Source organism: Tyto alba, unplaced genomic scaffold (genome assembly GCF_018691265.1).
Source record: "Tyto alba isolate M040663 unplaced genomic scaffold, T.alba_DEE_v4.0 Super-Scaffold_39, whole genome shotgun sequence".
NCBI lineage: Eukaryota > Metazoa > Chordata > Aves > Strigiformes > Tytonidae > Tyto > Tyto alba.
In genome coordinates, this window is record NW_024881314.1 from 8,257,145 (window position 1) to 8,274,967 (window position 17,823).

At 55.1% G+C, this 17,823-nt stretch overlaps 1 protein-coding gene across 2 annotated transcripts; it reads right to left on the bottom strand.

Annotated features, from left to right (window-relative positions):
* Nucleotides 1-459: 459 nt before the first annotated feature.
* FBF1 (Fas binding factor 1) lies at nt 460-17,076 on the bottom strand. 2 transcript variants are annotated; one of them, XM_042802783.1, is made up of 31 exons: nt 16,772-17,076; nt 16,011-16,123; nt 15,655-15,682; nt 14,927-14,968; nt 14,521-14,611; nt 14,028-14,088; nt 13,440-13,490; nt 13,156-13,300; nt 12,659-12,739; nt 11,745-11,843; nt 10,707-10,860; nt 10,376-10,509; nt 9,855-9,957; nt 9,347-9,736; nt 8,599-8,676; nt 8,206-8,300; nt 7,477-7,526; nt 6,658-6,702; nt 6,438-6,572; nt 6,137-6,237; nt 5,493-5,699; nt 4,868-4,975; nt 4,422-4,561; nt 4,009-4,127; nt 3,755-3,877; nt 3,194-3,379; nt 2,276-2,452; nt 1,953-2,090; nt 1,715-1,847; nt 1,235-1,389; nt 460-656 (listed from the first exon to the last, which is right to left on the bottom strand). In XM_042802783.1, the coding sequence occupies exons 2-31, from the start codon at nt 16,011-16,013 to the stop codon at nt 573-575; spliced, it is 3,456 nt and encodes a 1,151-aa protein (XP_042658717.1). In that variant the 5' UTR covers nt 16,014-16,123; nt 16,772-17,076; the 3' UTR covers nt 460-572. The 2 variants fall into 2 exon arrangements, with proteins under 2 accessions (XP_042658717.1, XP_042658716.1); XM_042802782.1 differs by having other exon boundaries at nt 11,745-11,858; nt 16,772-17,073.
* Between the last annotated feature and the right edge of the window lie 747 nt (nt 17,077-17,823).

Below are 17,823 nucleotides of genomic sequence, written 5' to 3' on the forward strand. Positions count from 1 at the left end.
CCGGGCATATCCCGCTGGAAGAGGCGGAGTGGCCCTCGCTGGCACCCCGGGGCAGCAGGGAGGGGAGGTGAAGCCCAAACACCAGGTTTCCTCAGAAAAAGACCCAAAACGCCACATAGAGGTGCCTGTGAGCTGTGGAACATTCTCAGGGTGCCGATGAGCCTCAGCACAGCCCCAGTGCAAAGCCACGGCAGCTCTGCTTTGCTTGGCCAAAGCCCCGTGATCCCCCCAACGCCACAGTCCTGCGGAGGGCAGCTGCCTGTCCCAGAGCCATGCCAACACGTCCATGGCCGACTGCACCCACCCCAAAGTCATCCTCCCTGCAGTGCCCACAGGGTGGCCAGTGGCACTCGCCCTGAGGGATGGAGGCCAGACAAACTGCGGCTTCAGAGCCTGTAGGGATGGATTTCACACTCCAAACACTCCCAGACGGCTTTTAAAGAAAGATAATCCCAGTTCTTAGTTGAGGAACTATTTATTCTTTGTTTTCCTCCCCTCTGTGGAAGGCACAGCAGCCTCCTGCTAGGAAGGACACAGCCATCCCTTGGGTAGCGCTTGGGGATGCCACCTCCTCAGTCTGACAGAGATGAAGTGTTGTAGGATGCTTTCTTCAGGGTCTCCAGGAAAAATTGCTCATCCTCTAAGAAATCGTGGTCCTGTCAAGAGAGGGATGGACGGGATGTGTATCAGAGTGCCACAGAAACAGGGCCACAGTCCAGGGTGTTGCTCATGAGTGAGGGAAGTATCCCAAACCCTCCTTCACGCAGTGGGCAGGTACGCATCTGTGGTACCCCTGGGGTGTATGGACTTCCCCCCAGAGCCCATAACCTCACACTCTGAGATTCGCAGCCAAAGCCTCAAAGAGCATCCCTGCCTGGGGAAGGACCCAGCAGGGGAGCAGGGGCTGACAGGAGAGGATGGGAACATCACAAAACCAGAGAGTAAGCAGAGCTGTCTTCTCCCACCCAGGGACAGGGCGAGGAGAGGGGCAACCTCATGGAGCCAAGGATGTTATCGATGAACCTGAGACAAGCTGTGATGACCCGTCCTTGCTTCTCGTATCACTCCTCTAGGTGCCCAGGGCTTCTACAAGCCAGCCCAGCCCTTCAGCTCAGTAATGATCTCAGGACACATCATACCCTGTGGCTATCAGGCTCAAATCAGGCTTCACCCAGCCCTGCTCCCACCCAGCTGGTTTGAAGCCCCTTCCATCCCCAGTCTCCCACCACCTCACCTGCTGGGCTCTGTGCTTCAGCAGCAGCAGTTTGGCGTAGAGCTCGGTGGCGCCAGCCATGGCCAGGGTTCCTCTGCCATCCCCCGGGCTCCTGATGGGAGGCGGAAAGCCTGGAACAAGAGCCCGACTGTGTGGTGGTGCTGCTGTTACAGGAACTGCAAACAGAGATAACACAGCACCCCTTTTTTGCTGTCTGTATGTCCCTGCAGCAGGGTCTTCCCCAACCTCCCAGTGCACACAAACTTTAACCCACCTGCCTCTCCCTTTCTGGCCCCTCTACCTGCTCCTGGCACTGTCCTAGCTCAGAGAGCTTCACTGAGCTCCTTCAGAGGATGAGGCGGCCAACTCACATCTGAAGTTTATACACAGGGGAAGTAAAACAGCCCCCAGGAACATCCTAAGCCTCCTTAGAAGTAGAATACAAGTGCAGCTGCCCCCCTAGCATGTCCCTTCCCACCAGTAGCATGCAGAAAGCCTTACACAGCATGCTGGAGAGGCCTTTCATAGGGGTGCTCAAGTCCTGGTCTGCAGTCAGCAGCATGACAGGGTTGGTGGGCAGCTCCTTGCGTAGCTGTTCGAGCTGTCTCCTCTGGTGAGCCATGCTCAGCCGCTCCTGTCCCAGCCCCGGGAGAAAGGGTGAGAGAGAAGCTGTTGGCAAAGGTTCAGGCTGCTGGCATGGCAGCCCCAGGCCGAGAAGGGAAGGCGAGGGTGTATTTGCCTGGTGGAGATGCTGTTCCTGCTGCTTCAGCTGCTCCAAGTGCTGCTGCATGACCTGCAGCCTGGTCTGGTGCTCGGACTCTATTCTACATGCCTCCCGCAGGGCTCGCTCCCCTTCCTCATACTTCTGGGATGAGAGCTGCAAGGCAGAGCAGCTGGTGAGGCTGGGGGACAGGGACCCTTTGTGCATCCCCTTACTCCGCTCCCGGGACAGGATTAGGATTCACAACTTTGGGGTGTGTGGGGGTGTGTGTGTGTGTGAAACCCCAGCTTTGCTGCCAGCCTGTGTACAGCTGCGAGCTGCAGCATGGATGCTCTGCTTACCTTGGTCGTGCTTTTAATCTCCTCCTCCTGCTGCTGGACACGCAGCACAGCTCCATTCACCTTCTCTTTCTCCAGCTTCAGCTCTTTCCAGGCCTCGTCCAGCAGCTCCCTGTCCCTCGCCAGCTGCTCCTCCCTGGCTTTCAGCTCATGGCTCCGGATCTTCAGCTCTGCCTGCTCCTATGATGGGCACAGGAGAAACTGATGCATTACCTGCCCCGTCCTGGACACTCTCTCATGTCTTCCCAAGTGATGGGAAATATCTGAACCTGTTGAGCTTCTCGTGTGTGCCAGTTTGGGAAGCGGAGCAACACCACCAGGTATTTAAGTGGTACCCTCAGCCACTCACGCTTGGGGACTAGGGCCTGGCAGAGCTGGGGTTGTACAGACACACACACACTCCTACCCTGAGAAGGATGGAGCCCCTCACCACAATGCACACCCTAAAACATGCTCAAGGCACAGCAGTTTGTCAGCAGTGGAAATACCCAGCCTGAGTGGTTATTTTCCACCCTGGTAGCCCTTAAAAATGCAGCTCTGCTGCACTGTCTGTGCCACATATCCCCTCTGGACAGCCTCAGGTGGGAGCAGAACTGGCTCTGGACACAACCCCATAGCACAGGGAGGTTTTGCTTAAGTCACCATGGGGCTTTCCTCTCACCAGACTTACAACAGAGGCGACTGCGCCTGGTCTGGCTGCCCAAACTCCTCGCAGGCAAAAGGGAAGAGACAGAGGCGACCTATGCTTCAGTCAACATCTAAAACAGGCTGGTGGAGGCTGTTCCTGGAATAGCCTGATTCTCACCAGCACGAGTGACGACTCTGCCTTAAACCACTGAATGTCTCTCCTGTAGGCAGGACCCACCCGTGAGCCTGCCAAGGCGGTGCTGGAGGCCACGGGAAGGGGCTCTGCTGCGGTACCTTGGCCAGGCTCATGATGGTGCCCTCTCTCTGGGAGTCTCTCTGCAGGGCTCGGTCCATGTCACGCTCCATCCGCTCCTTGCTCAGCTGCTGCTGGGTGTGAAATTCAGCCCACTCGGCCGCCAGCTTCCGTCGCTCCTCCGCGCACTTCTGCATCACCGACTTCTGCTCCTCCAGCAAAGCACTCTGAGAAGCATCGCCAGAGAGGGAGAGAGAAAGCACCAAGTCCCATTTGCCATAGGGTTTTTCTCCTTTAACCCCACACAACATCTAGAGGCTGATTCAAGCCCATGGCACCTGGTGTGAATCCAGAGTGGAAAGCTCTGGCTCCATGCACACACCAGCGTGCATCATGCACACACACAGAAGCCTCTTGCAATCATGAGCCAGAGGGCTGGTCTGATCGTGACTTACAGTGCAACTGGGTGTGGGATTGAGGAGGCAGAGGAAGGGTGATGTAGCCCAGCACCCAGCTTTTTCCTCCACTACTCACCACAATGCAGCCCCGGTCAGACTCACAGGACATGTGAAAAGCACCTGGAGATGTTTGCTCCACCTCACCTTTGCCCTCTCCATCTCTGCTCGCTCTATGGAGAGCTTCTGAGTCATGACTCGCCGCTGCTCCTCCAGCGAGTGCTGCAGTGATTCCACTTTGGAGTGCTCTGCTGTCACCCTCCACCGCTCCTGGGTTCAGACACAGAGGAGACACAGATGCCATGCACAGACTCCAGGCCAGGGACCTCCAGTGGGCAAGACTTATGCCCCACACCCAGGCAGGAGGGCTGACCCGAGCAGAGGACACAGTGTGGGCTCACCTGCTCCAGCAGCCGAGTCTGCTCATTCAGCCTAGCCTCCATTTTACTGATCACCTCCTGGAGTCGACTCCGCTCCTCCTCCATGTCCCGCTGCTGCTGCAACAGGCTGTCCTGGAGCACTGGGGAGAGACAGCAGGAGGGCTGTGAGCAGCATGAAGAGGGAAGCCCCGCTCTGTCCACATTTTCACAGAAAAACTGCATGCGTTTGTGCTCATCACTTTCTGCACATCCCCAGGATGATGTTTTGTGAAGAGAAGACCCTGAGATATCCAGTGGCAAAGGCAGACAAGGCTCTGCCAGACTTGGCTCCCAGCCTCTGGATGACTCAAGGAAACTTCTCCCTGTTTTCTGGGTGCCCCCAGCCCCGGCGGGGACCCTGCAGAGGTTGCAGCACAAAGGAATGGCAGACGTACCCTTGAGCTGCTTGTCCCGCTGCCGTGCCTCCATGGCCAGCTCCTGGGAGGTAGTGTGGTGTGTGGCCTCCACCTTGTGCGAGAGGTCGTGCAGGTCACTGGAGAACTTCTCCATCTGCTCGATGACGCCATTCAGAGTCCTGCGGAGAGGATCGAGGGGAGGGTCACCCCTGTGGGGGGACACTTCATCTCACCACGATGGAGAGGGGGATGTGTGGTGAGCCAAAGGCCGGGCAGCCCCAGCCCGAACCTCTCCGGGGCATAGCAGAGCGGTAGGAAGATGTAGCTGCTGCTTCAGGGAGTACTGATGGCTATCAAACAGCTCTGGGGGCAGGGGATAGGAGAGGGGATGGCCTCTACTGCCCTGGTTGGATGCTGATTCCCCGTAGGACAGGGAACATCGTGGCCAAGCACCGATGTGGGGAAACGATGCTGGCCATCAGTACCTGGTGTGCGAAGTGGCGCTGGTCACCGCATCAATCTCCTGGTCTTTCAGCCGCTTCAGCCGCTCGAGCTGCTCTGCGTGGTCTTTGCGCATCTCCTGGACAGACACCCTGCAGGACACGGGGAAGGAGCCCGGCACAGGCTGTTACAAACTGGTGTTCCTGTGATGGGCACTATGGAAAAGGCTGGGTCAAGGGGCTGAGAACCAGGTCCCAGGAGCTGAGCCGGTATGGTGGTCTGTCACAGGGCATCCTGCTGACAGGCACCCACATTTGGGATGGACCACATCTGGGGATTAGGGGCTTCTCTACCAAAAACTGATGTCTCTGACCCAAACTACATGGACATCAGTGACTCACTGACCTGAATAAAAGGGGTTTGGGGGAGATAAAACACTGGGTTCAGCATTTCAAAATACAGTGCATTCACTCTGAAATGATGTCTCTAGCCAGATCTCCCTGCGTCCACCTACAGAGCAAATCCCCATTCCCAAAGCCACTGAGCTGCCCACAACCCAGTACTTCTGGAGCCTGATTTCCCTTTTCCCTGTGTCCCCAAACCATTCTCAGATTCCTCTGCTGAGACCAGGGGTCCTAACCCCATGTGTGTGCTGCTCGTGCCACTCACCTCTGCAGCTCTCGCAGCCGCTCCAGCTCCAGTGTGCTTTGCTGCTCCAGCGCAGCCAAGTGCTGCTGGTGCTGCCCCAGCAGCTCTGCCCGCGCCTGCTCCGCGTCCTTGCTCTGCGAAAGGAGCTGAGCTGCCAGCTGCTCCTTCTCCTGCCGCAGCCTCTCCTCCCGCTGCCCATAGGTCTCCTCCACCACCTTCACCCGGCTCCTGCCCGGAGAGGTCACAGCCAGGAAGAAGTGCTACTTCCATAGCAATACCCAGCGCTTTCCACCCAAAGCGTGCACGGGGATTTAGGAGCAGGTTGGTGTTGCTGTGTGCGTGGGGAAACACGCAGGCTCTCTGCAGTGTGAGCCCTGAACCCTCCCGCTACTGCCCGGTGCCGTGCCCTGGCTGGGGACGTGCTAGCAATGGGACTGGCCCCTCCTCTCCTTGTCACCACCCCTGGGACAGTGTTGGTGAGAGTGGATCCCCACCGTGGCTCACCCGTGGGGCTCCTCTCTGCCTCCACCAGGTCCACATCAACGTGATTCTGTGCTGGCCCACCCCAGGGATGGATTTGGGAAGTGCACCAGTGTTCCCACCCCAGGGGTGATGCCCAGGGCTGTAGGCAGGGACCTGACAGAGCACAGGCGAAAGCCTCGTACCTGTGGGCGCTCTCGAGAAGATCCAAGTCCTCCTGGTGCCGCTGCTGGAGACTCTCCAGCAACAGTTTGTGCTGTGTCCGTTCCAGCTCCAGTGTCCGGACCTGCAGCACACCCAGCGAGGTTTTTGTGCTGCCCAGGGGACAGAGCTCCCACAACAGCACTTGGTAGCCACATGGATCTCTGGATAGGGAGGTTTCTCCTCTCTCCCCTGTCACCCTGATGCCACGTGGAACAGATGTGGCCCCTTCTCCTCCCCCCCAAGTCACCCATGGTCCCCCATGCAGCAGGTGATGGGGCTCACCTGGCTCTCCAGCTCTGCCACGCGGGCCTGGGCACTGAGCAGCGCTGCCTGACAGCCCGTCACATCCTCGCAGAGCCGGGCAGTGGGAGCCCCCAACCTCCTCTCACGCAGCAAGCCCAGGGCTGGGGAGTCTGCCTACAGGTGAGAAGATCAAGGCCCTTTAGGATCAAGTGGCTTTATGGTGTGGCCATCAGCCCCCAAAGGAAGGCACAAGCCTCACCTGCAGCTGGGGCACGGCCTGGAGATGCGCCCTGGGCGTGGTAACCTGCGGAGACACAGGGATGCTCTCAGGGAGGTGAAGCCCTGGAGAGAACATCTCCTCCTAGCCTGGGAATGGTGATCCGTCCCCAGCCTACTGCAGTCCCTCCTCTACCCATCTCCAGCCCAACCCCATTGCTGGCCTGGGTCCATTCTCCCCTGGTGATGCTCAGCAGCCCCTACCCCAAGCACAGGCATGCTGGGCTCTTCCTTGTCCGGGGACAGACTCAAGGATAAGATGACGAGTCTCCTGGGAGACTGCATGTGTCCTGCCACCAGGGCAGGGCGAGGAGGCCCAGACAGATGAGAAATGGAGGCTTCCAAGACCAAGCAAGAGCTGCCCTCTCTGTGAGAGGCTCTGATTTCCATTCAGTTGCCTAGAAACAATCTCAGAGCACCTTCACCACCATACTGGGGAAAAACAGCTAAAGCAACAGTCCTTTTATCAACTGGACCCTCTGATGTCTAATTAATATAATATATATATGCCTGAGGAACTATGTAAATGCTGCTCAGGCAATGCAGGGTTGTAAATGCACATGATTTACAAAGCATTCATAGCACACAAGCTTTGGCCTGGTAAATACAACTTGTGGCATCTAGGGGCTCTCCAAATACTTGGCCTTCATGAACACGGGCTCCCGGAGATGCAAAGTGGGGCACATCCTTCCTTCTGTTGAGGGAGCACGGACAGAGTTGGATGAGGGTGAGTCGGCAGGGGGGGTCTCACAATCACCACCCTGATCCTGCACCTCTCAGGGCACAGGCCCAGCAGACCTACCTGGGTGAGCGGGACAGGGCCCTGCATCTCCTGCTCTCCTGGGAACAAGGCTGTGGAGACCGAAAATTGAGTAAGTCTGTGATTCAGACATGGCAATGGGAACCTTTCCCTCACAGAAGGATGAGGGCCTGTATCTCCTGGGTAGAGTGAGGAATGTCCTGCTCCACTCTGGTGGCTGGTGATGGGGATGGAGGGTCAGACAAGCTTGTCCATACCCACACCCCTACCCCTCCCCCTGTACAATGGTGGGACTCTGCTCTGCAGAGTAATTCTGGGGGCAAAGCATGGCTCCTCCTCCATCAACTAGGGAGGAGGCTGGGTCCCCTAAGCCACAGCCTCAGCCTCAGGCAGGAGGGGTCTTCCAGCACACAGCACTAGTGGGACACGTGTGGGGGCAGCAGGAGGGAAGGGGGACAGAGAAGGGACAGCATGAACTTACACCCACCCATTGCTCAGAGAGAGCAAGTCTCCTGCAGCCCTCTGAAACCCCAAAAGCAGCACTGTGGAGCTCAGTGAACCCCAGCACGATGTCCCCACCACACCACGAAATGGGGATGGTGGGATCCTGCAGCTTGGCAGACCGCTCTGACAACGGCTGGTCAAAGCCTGGGCAGCATTCACATGGCTAAGGGCGATGCTGTGGCTCCTGCTTTTTTTATTTGCTGTTTTTGCAGGGTGGGGGGACCCTCTCTGCATACTGCTGCCCGAATTGTACCACACAAAACGCACCCAAGGCACTGGCATCTCTGGAGGGGTCCCCCTTCGCAGCCTCCAACGGGTGAGCTGAGGCTTGTTTCGTGGTGCTGAGCCAAGGGACCAGCTGCCTGCATGGACACAGAGACACGAGTGATGCACAGCAGTGTTGCAGCTCAGGGAGAGGCGCACAGACATTATCCTGCTTGGCATTTCTTTAAGTTTAAAGTTTTGCTGTCCCACTGTGACCAGATAAGCAAGAGCCTGACTATCCTTCAGAGCTGCCTGCCCTCCCAGTTACAAAGGTCCCAGACCAATGTGACCACTGCTGGCTATCAGCCCTCCTTCTTCCTCCATCTCACCCACTCAGCTGCTTTCTGCAGGACATCTCTCCTGTGAAGGATGCCTGAAAGGTGAAGGTGGCCTTACCCAGAGCCGTCTGCGCTCGCTGCCTTGTCCTGCGGGGCAGCTGCCTGCTGTGGTGCTCCTGTGGGGACTGCTGGCTGGCTGCGAGCAAAAAGCATCTTATGTGGAAGAGCCGAGGAGGTGATGAAAGACAAGACCCTTTCCCCCAACACCAGTTCCTGCCTCGCAGGTGAAAACCTCTATCCCATTCAGCTGCGGCAGGATTCAGCCTTTTGGCTGCAGAGGGAGCAAAGACACCTCAAAACCTCCATCACCAGTGTTCCTCCTTGCTGTACCCACCACCTTCCCCTGGGCAGCAGCAGCACCAGCTAACACACCCCTGCCCACGCCACAGGGCTGTTTGTCTGCAATTCACTTCTGAGTCCAATTCAATGGCAAAAGTCTGAACATGTGTCTGTGTAAACTCAACTGGAGGCGGTGGTTTGCCTGGAACTAGGAGGAAAAAATGGGAATGAAGGCAGGAATGAAGAGCACAGGGTGGGAGCTCGTGGGGTTGTGCTGATCCACGACAGCGCTGCAGGACCCGGGGTAGTGTGTGGAATCTTGGCTACAACTGGAAGGAGAGCCCAGAGGTGCGATGGGGCTGCGGACTGGGTAGTGGGAGAAAGCCCCACGTTATTACCCCAACCTGAGACAAGACAGCACTTAAAATTAATTTCTTAAATTTGAGCTGAGGGTTTCTGAGAGGTTCTGCTGGAGCAGCTACATGTGGAGCAGACGGGAGTGCTGCGGCCACCAACCATGCCTTTACCTGACAGGAGAGTGAGGATCCAGTCCTTCACCTGGGGCCTCCGAGGGCTTGGTATTTTTCTCCTGGGCCTTTGCCTGTGCTTTTTTGCGAGACAAGGCAGCGCTCAGCCAGTTCTCCTCCTCCAGTGGGTCGGGTTTAGGTGCTGCCTCCTCTGCATTTGGGAGCTGGCTGGTGGGGCTGGGCCGCCCAGCTGCAGCAGGGCTGGGGTAGCTCAGTGCAGGACTGGCCTTCACTGGAGACGGTGGCTCCGAGTCCATAAAATCCTCATCTTTCAAGCCCAACCAGTCGCCTCCAGCCCTGCTGCCCCGCACAGGGCTCCGGTTGGCTGGAGGAGGAGGTTTGGAGCGGGGCTCTGGTTTCAGTTCACTGCTGTTCTCAGCTGAAAACCTGCTGCAAGGAAAAGCAGTCACATACCTGCCTGTGAGGGGACCCTGGGGACCCTGTCTGCTCTGCTGCAGGGGCAGTGTGGCCGGTGGCTGGAGCTACAGACACACACAGAGTATAATACCTCACAGACTGCCTCCTCGATGGCCGGCCCTCAAGCGTGGAGGCCACTGTGGGCTGATAGGCTCCAAAGACAAAATCTTCCTTGTCCCAACCCTCTTCCTTCTCTGTTCAGACAAGCAGCCTTGAGTCAGCGCCCAGAGGAGCAGCTGGCTGCAAAGACACCAGCCCTCCTTCTCCCCTGCAATTCCCACCAGGATTGCTGCCTCTGGGAAAACACAGCTGGAAGTGTCTTCCCCAGAAACCTGCAGTGTGCCTCGGAAAAGCTTTTGCTGGGAATCAGCCCACGTCCAAAGGCAACTGGGTTACAGCTACTGTGGAAATGCTCCCAGGCTGCCTCAAGAGCAGAATACAACACTTCTGCATTAGCCACCTTCCCCCCCTGACACGGAGAGCCCATTAGCAACCGTGCTCACCACCACAGAAAGGGTATTTCCCCTGCCAGGGCATTCGAAATCAATCTTGCTCTCCCAAGCCAACACTGCCACCTCCACAGACCTTCCCAGCCTCCCAGCTTGTGCTCACCCGGTTGCTTTTGGTACTTCTTGTCCAGTTTGAACTCCTTACACTCTCCCACACTTGGCTGTTCCAGGATTTTGGCCACAGAGCCTCGTCCCAGCAACTCGTCTAGCTTGGAGCGGGCTGGCCGGAGCTCCTCTCTGTTGGGGACACAGCCACAGATGGGTTTTTCCAAGAGGCAGGACTGTTCCTCATCACACAGCCCTGCCAGGCTGCTCTTGCCCCTTTTTTGGACCCACAGGCAGAACCTCCAGCATTCCCCACCCAGCGTGGTGACACCACCTCAATGCACAAGCCATCCTCCCCTTTACTCCCACTGCCTCTTCACTGCCCTTACTCTTCTGCCTTCTTTCCCTGCTTCTCATCTCCTTTCGGGCCATTGCCAAATCCCAGTGCATCCATCAGGTCGTCACCATCATCTTCAAACGTGAGCTCTTCCCTCCTCCGGACTGGGGCCACCACATGCAGGGGCGTCTGGGGTGGGGGTGGCTCTGTGAGTGGGATCACACATGGTAGGAAGTTTGATCAGGGCATTTTTTTTTTTTTTTTTTTTTTTAAACAAGACACCAAAGCAGCCCTGCTTGCTCTTATCTCTCAGGACCATTTACAAAGTCATTTTAAAATAATTCTTTTCAGTGACCAAATCTCACAGCAAGTGGCAAAGTGGCAACACACTGCTACTGCCTGGGCTGTGGCCGTGCATCCAGTGACTGGATGTCATTGCTGGGTGTCACTAACACTGGGGTTTCCAGCTCTGGCAAACACCAGGAGCTTTTTTAGCTTTGCAAGTTTCCAATCAGATAATTGCTGCCCACCTTCACCCAAAGTCCCTGTTCCACCAATGCACCTCAGTTCTTGCCCTAACCCACCATCTGCTACCTGCATCCAGAGTGGATTTATCAGGGTGAAAGGAGATTTTAGGGGACTATCAGATCCATTAGTGTCCCTGCTGCAGCAACAAGACAGATTAGTGCCTGTAACTCAGTCACAGTGCAGCTGGATCCCACCCAGAGGTGCCCCAACTGTGGTTTGGCATGGACCAGTGATGCTCTCAGCCATCCAAATTCTGACCCAGAAAACTTCTTCTCATTTGGCAAGGTAGAGAACAGGCTGGATGAGCTCAAAGGTAAGATCTGAGACTCCATTCCCAGAAATTAAAGGTCAGTTCTGTAACCTGTAGCACACTGAAAATATTAAGCACTTGGTAAGCTGTGTCACAATTAACCCCGTTACCAAGTTGGTCTATAAATGACCATATTGTTTAATAAAAGATGTGACTAGGTGGCTTTCAATTTAATGTTTGGGCATCACACAAACTATTCCAAGCTGCCAATTCATTTAATACAAAGAGGATACATCAAGCAACCCTGCTTACCTTTCTCTTTGCTCTGTTCTGTTTTTTTCTCAGAGCTGCTTTTAGTGCCTGTTGGAGCTTGCTTCTTGGGAGCATTCCGCTCTTCATCAGACAAAAGCCCTGACAAAGGATCATCTAAATGTGGGAATTATCCCATGGGGGCAGAAAAGGAGAATAATAAAAAAACAAACCAAAACAAAACAACAAAACCAACATTATTTAGAACAGTTCTGTGCTAAGCCAAACACTACTCCCCACCATATGCACATGGGGACAGGAGATCATATGTACCCAAAGCCACGAACACAGATTCTGTACAGACCTGGGATACCCTTGAGTCTCCCTGAACTTCAAACACTCAGTAGCCACATTTCTGTTAATTTTTTCCATATTTACTTTCTACCTAGAAGAAAATAACCCCAAATTTGGATGCTTTAACACTTGACCACTGTTTAGCAATGAAAAGGGAGAGAAGAAAGCCCACCTAAATCACCTAAAAACAATTAATGATTTTAACAGATGCTGATCTTGATTAAAGCACAGGCTCTGACAACCAGATCTCAGCTGTGCCAGGAAACCAGCCTCCTTGTTTGGAAGGTGGACAGAATCCCCTCCTCCCCAATACAAGGGTCTCCAACTGCTACAAACAGTCATTAAAAACCAAAGCACAGGTGAAAAAGCAAATACACTCAGGAACCATCCATTTCCCAGCCCCATCCAGGGGAGGTCCTCAAACACTAAGCAGTCATTTTTTTTCCCTTTGGTCACCTCTAAGGCATTAGATTTGCACTGCCATTGTAGGGGTAAAGGACTCTGTTTCTCATTAACCAGCCAAGCCTTTGAATAACAGAAGAGGCAAGCTACAGGCAAAGAGCAAGGACAAAGTCCTCAGCTGCCCCTGTGCATCTATGTGCTGAAGTGAAGCGACATCCTACCTTCAAAGTTAAATTTCTTGTACTGTCGGGAAGCAGGGGATGATGAGAGTGGCTTCTTTTCCATCGCAGGTACAGACTCTCCTAGAAAGAGCCCACAGCTCTCAGAGACAAGGTACTGCAGAGATGTCCCTTTCCCACCCTGGCTGAAGGTCACTTTTCTGGTGGCAGTTCCCTAAAAGCACATGCTGTGACCCACCATCCCCTCCCAGCCCTGTGGAGCGGGAATCTCTCTGGAGGGGCCTCCTTGCAAGCAGAGAAGGAGAAAAGGGTCTGGGGAAGAGCAGGACAGTTTGGGGACTGGCATATTTTAAATACATCCCTCTGGCCCTCCTTCCACCCAGACCAGGCAGATCACTGGTCTTTAACCTGCACCAGGGAACGGCCAAACTGTGTTTGGTGGGAGGTGGCAGCGTGGCTGTTGTAGCTATCGTGGAAGAAAATGCCCCTGCTCATTTGGAACCAGGCTGTGAAAAGAAGAGCACACTCTCCTTTTTTACCTTTCTCAGGAGCTGGCAGCTTCCCTGCAGCTTTTACTGTTCCTCCCGAGGAGTCACATTTCCCAGGACCGTTCATGGTTGTCTTTCCTGGCCCAGAACTGGGTTTTGATATTCCCAGGAGATCAGCTTCCATGTCATCCATATCCTAGAAAGCAAGAGGACGAGGACAAGAGCAGGATGAGTGCTGCTCATGCCTCCACGCTGCTTCTCCCTTTGTAGGCTGGTGCTGGAGGCTGTGGCTGCAGCACTTGTGGGGCTGGGATGAAGGGTATTTATGAACTTACCTTCAGGGTCTGCAGCAGAGCTTGTGGGTCTGTGTCAGAGGCACTGGATCCCTGCATGCCAAGGAGAGCAGAGATCAGAGACAAGCAGACTTTGGAAACTCCTGACCCCTCGCTTCCACACTCCAGCCCCTTTTCTTCCTAAATTTTTGGAATGGAAAAATACACGCCCGACTCCTCCTGGTGTCCCCCTCACTGTGCCCTGTGCCTTGCTTCCTTTGCTGAGATCCTGCTACCTCTGGGAGAAGCATCAGGAACACCAAGGCCATTGTTTTGCATAAGGGTCGATCCTATGACACTTCATCCGAAGCGGACCCAGCAAGGCTGGGCTGCAGTACAACGTGGCCCCCTGGCTTTGCTCCATCTCATCCAGGGCACCCAGAAACCTTCTCCTACCATCCACCCACTTCCCTGTCCCACCTTCCCCACCCCACAGCCATGCCAGAGAGGGGTCACCTCTGCAGCCAGACTTCATCGTTCATCCCTGATACCCCACTGCTGACTTGAATGGGGTGACAGCAGGGGTGAGCCTGGCCTGGCTCAGTCTCAGCCCTCAGGATACCCAAGCCCTCGCCCCAAATTCAGGCTCACCTCTGCAGCTTCAATGTCCTCTGCATGGAGTTTACTGAAGAAATCATCCTCTAGAAAGGACCTGTGACACAAGGGTTAGCAGCACCACATGTGAGCTCAGCAAGGGTGCCCTGGGGACAGCCGAAGCCAAGTGGTGGGAGGTGGAGGCAACCACATGGGCACGCTGCAGCAGCCACATCACACAACAGAAAATGAGGCTAAAATAGCACCAGGATAAAAGATGGTAGTGTTAGGGCTGCTATATTTAAGCAAGCAACTGTTATAAGGGAGATTTACAGAAGATGTGCTGGGCTGGGGGCACCCAACTCTTGCTGGAAAGCTTCAGGCTCTGGGCTCCCAGTTCCCAAAGGCATCACAGGTAACTCGCCTTCCCAGGCAATTGCTATCAGGTCAAGGAGTGAGGTGGAGAAGCCAAGGATGGGGCAGCTCAGAAGGACTTGGGGAGCACAGATAGATCTCCAAGAGGGAGAGGTTGTGTCTGAAAGGCACTCACTTCTTGCTGGCCTGTGAGCTGGTGCCCCGGGCTTTCCCAACGCTGCCCCCGGCCAGCTTGGAAGTTCTGGCAGATTTAACAGGGCTTTCATCTGGAAACATGACAGGGAGACATTAGGATGATGGACACAGGCATATTCCTGACCTAGGCACTCCAAGGGGGGATTTACTGTCTCCCCATGAGCCACAGAGGCTTTTAATCAGAGATGAACTTCACTTCACCTCCCCAAGCTGATGTCCAGCCTATTCAATGGCCTCTGACTCTGGGAAACCCTGCTCTCCATACTGCTCTCTGCTTCATCCACCCTCACAGGTCAATGGCTGCTGCACTAGCACCTCTTGCTCCCAAGAAGGAAGTAAGAGTATAAGCATGCTGCTCTTTCAGCTCCAAAGAATGTTCATTTTACCATCGTATCCCAGGAGGTCACCAAGCACATCATCAATGGAGTCTGAAATGAGACAAATTAAAGGTGTTGAGGCAGGTGAGACCACCAAGCAGGTGTAGAAAAGCACACAATTTCAATATGGCTCGCTCTTTTGAAATACCCCAAGAATAAAGGCTCAGCATCACCAGTGTAAAGCCTTCCTCACCAGTCTAGAGAGAACTGACAGGACTTGATGCAGTATTTTATGGATAAAAATTTTTGCTTCACTTAGCCAGAAATGGGATCTCTTTATCAAGTGGGCCAGCTGCTTCCTATTCAGTTAGTCACTGGCCACAAGCAGCACTTAATCTGTGAGCTCTCACCCCACAGTACCTCAGAGTCCCTGGGCAACCCCAAAAGCCCTGCTTCAGTATCAGGGGCTGCAAGAGGCCTCCAAACAAGCAGTTAGGGATTAAATAAAGGGAAGAACTGACATAAACGCATCTATTCTCCCCTGGATTTGGGAAAGCCCACAGGAAAGGAATATAGGACTCCAGTAAGCAAATCCACTCAGTGTGAGAGGCAGGTGAATATCTCTGTTTCAGGAATGATACGATGCACTCAACTGCATCTTCCAGACAAGGACCATGAAACATTTCAGTAGCCAGGACTGCCACCTCATCCCACTGTCCCCCATCCTCTCTCCCATGTGCTCCCAGCAGATCAGAGCGCCTATAAACAGTGAAAGGAATGCATGCAAGTGTACGTACCTCTTATACTTTTCTTGGGTTTTGTAGCCTATGGAGAAAGAAAAATTCCCTCATTAGAAAATTAAGCAGGTCTGGACCTTCTCAAGTCACGTTAAAGCCAGAGGTAGGTTTCTCCAAAGCATCCCATAAGCAACAACGAAGCCCTCCTCCTGCCCACGCTGTTTGGGAAGTGCCACGTGAAATGCAGGGGAACCACAGAGATATTTACAACTTTAGAGAGCAGTGAGCCCAGCCCTTCTTGACTGCCTGCTGGGCAGAAGCCTCCAGCCCTCGGGATCACTTCTGCCTCCAAACAGAGGTGCGTGAGAATGAAATTCAGATTTCCCAAGCCTGCCTTAGTACCGTATCACACTCACCATCGCAGAGTCCCAGCCTTCCCCTGCTCTGGCAAGGGTGTTTACAGATTCTTCTCACCTCCACGTTGCAGGGTGTTTTAACACCATCAATCACATCCACACCAACCTCCTACCTGCAGGGAGAGGAAGATTTCTTGATTTGCTGTTATGGCCAGCAGCACCTCTCTTAAAGAGATTTCTCTCTCCTGTTCAGGGCCCCTCTGCAGCCTGCCAGGCTGTCTCCATGCCCCTTGGACCACTCCAAGCAACTCTAAATAAGGCTCAATCTGAATCTTAAAAACAACTCCCCGTTCCCCCAAACAGTCTTGCACTCCTGCAGCAGTTTGACACGGGGAACATCACACCAACAGCAAGGAATCGCTTTGCAAAATAGCCCAAGAGGGAGCAAGCACCACCTGCCTTGCCCCACGCGCATGCTGACCCCACGGGGTGGCTCCTGCTCTGCCCAAAGCCCGGCAAACACCCCAGGGGGGGCTAGGGGGAAGGAAACCTCATCTCTTGGGGTCTGGAGCACCCAGGGGATCTCAAACAAGCGAGACGGCGGCTGCTGCGGCCCACCCCCCCCACAAAAAAAAAAAAAAAAATAAAAAATCGGTGCTGGAGGTGAGGGGTGCACGCACCTCTCGCGGTGTAAGCAGGATGAAAGGCTCCCCCGCTCTCCACCCCCGCCTCTCTGCATCCGGCTGCCACGGCACCCGCTGCCCTCCCGACCCCCAGCACCCCGGGCCCCCCGCCCGCAGCACCCCGGGCCCCGTACTCACAGCGTCCCGTCCCTGTAGCCGCGGGGGAGACTCCCCCGAGGAGGCCGCGGCTCCCCCGGCCCGGGAAGGCCCGGCCCGGCCCGGGAAGGCCCGGCCTGGCCTGGGAAGGCCCGGCCCGGCCTTTCCCTTCCCTGCGCGGGGCGATGGGAAATGTAGTCCCCGGCGGGCTCCGGGGAAGGCCGCGAACTACAGCCCCCGGCAGCGGGGGCCCAGCGGCTCTGCTCCCCCCCCGCCCCCCGCCGGACTTTGCGGGAAAAGCTCGGGCGGTACGAGGTGCCCGATGGCTGCGACACCCCTCCCCGGACACCCTGCACCCCCGTCCCAGCGGGGTCCCCTGGCCCCGTGAGGCTCCGGGCACCTGAGGACAGCCGGGGGACGGGGGTTTTGCTACCGCCCCCCCTAGACATACGTTCAAAGACAGCAGGCTGGCTTTGGCACTAATAATCAGCCTTACTAAGCCTTAAAGCTCTGTCTCGGTGTTTAATTGATGAAGGGTAATCACAGCCCTCCTTCCGGGCCACCCAGAAAGTTCAAGGAGGACGTGGGGGGCCCCCCCTCCCCACTCAGCCAGAGGAGATTCAGCCTGGTGCAGGAAAGCCCAGGAGAAGCTGTGAACACCCCACCCTGCAGCCCATCTGGGGCAGTTTAGTAATTAATTGAACTTCAATTAGTGACTGTTGCTCCGAAGAGGCAAGATTTATCAAAGCCAACCGCAGCAGCCTCTGCAGCGTAGCGCACTTACCGTTTACCAGCAGTGCCAATTGGAATTATTCAGGTTAAAAAAAAAAAAGCTCACACTTGCCAAAGCTGGGTACAGGACAAAGCCAGTCCTGCTCCTGCCTTATTTGCTTGTACTGGAGCAGTTACTTCCAGAAGATTCCTGGGGAAACATCTGCCTTTGAGATTTTGTAACCTGTAGCCCCATCTGCCAGTGGCTTTCACCAGGTGGCTGTTTTAAGAGGTCATCAAGAGCACTCATTTCAGTACTCTGCAAGAATGGTGCAGATCACAGGTGTCACTACTTGACACTGAAATCACTTATACTTGGAAGA

Coding starts and splice junctions, on each gene's coding strand:
- FBF1 (XM_042802782.1), bottom strand. Junction 13,301..13,439: donor CTCTGCTGCAGACCCTGAAG/GTAAGTTCATAA, acceptor CTTGCTTTCTAG/GATATGGATGACATGGAAGC. Junction 1,390..1,714: donor AGGCCTCTCCAGCATGCTGT/GTAAGGCTTTCT, acceptor CTCTGTTTGCAG/TTCCTGTAACAGCAGCACCA.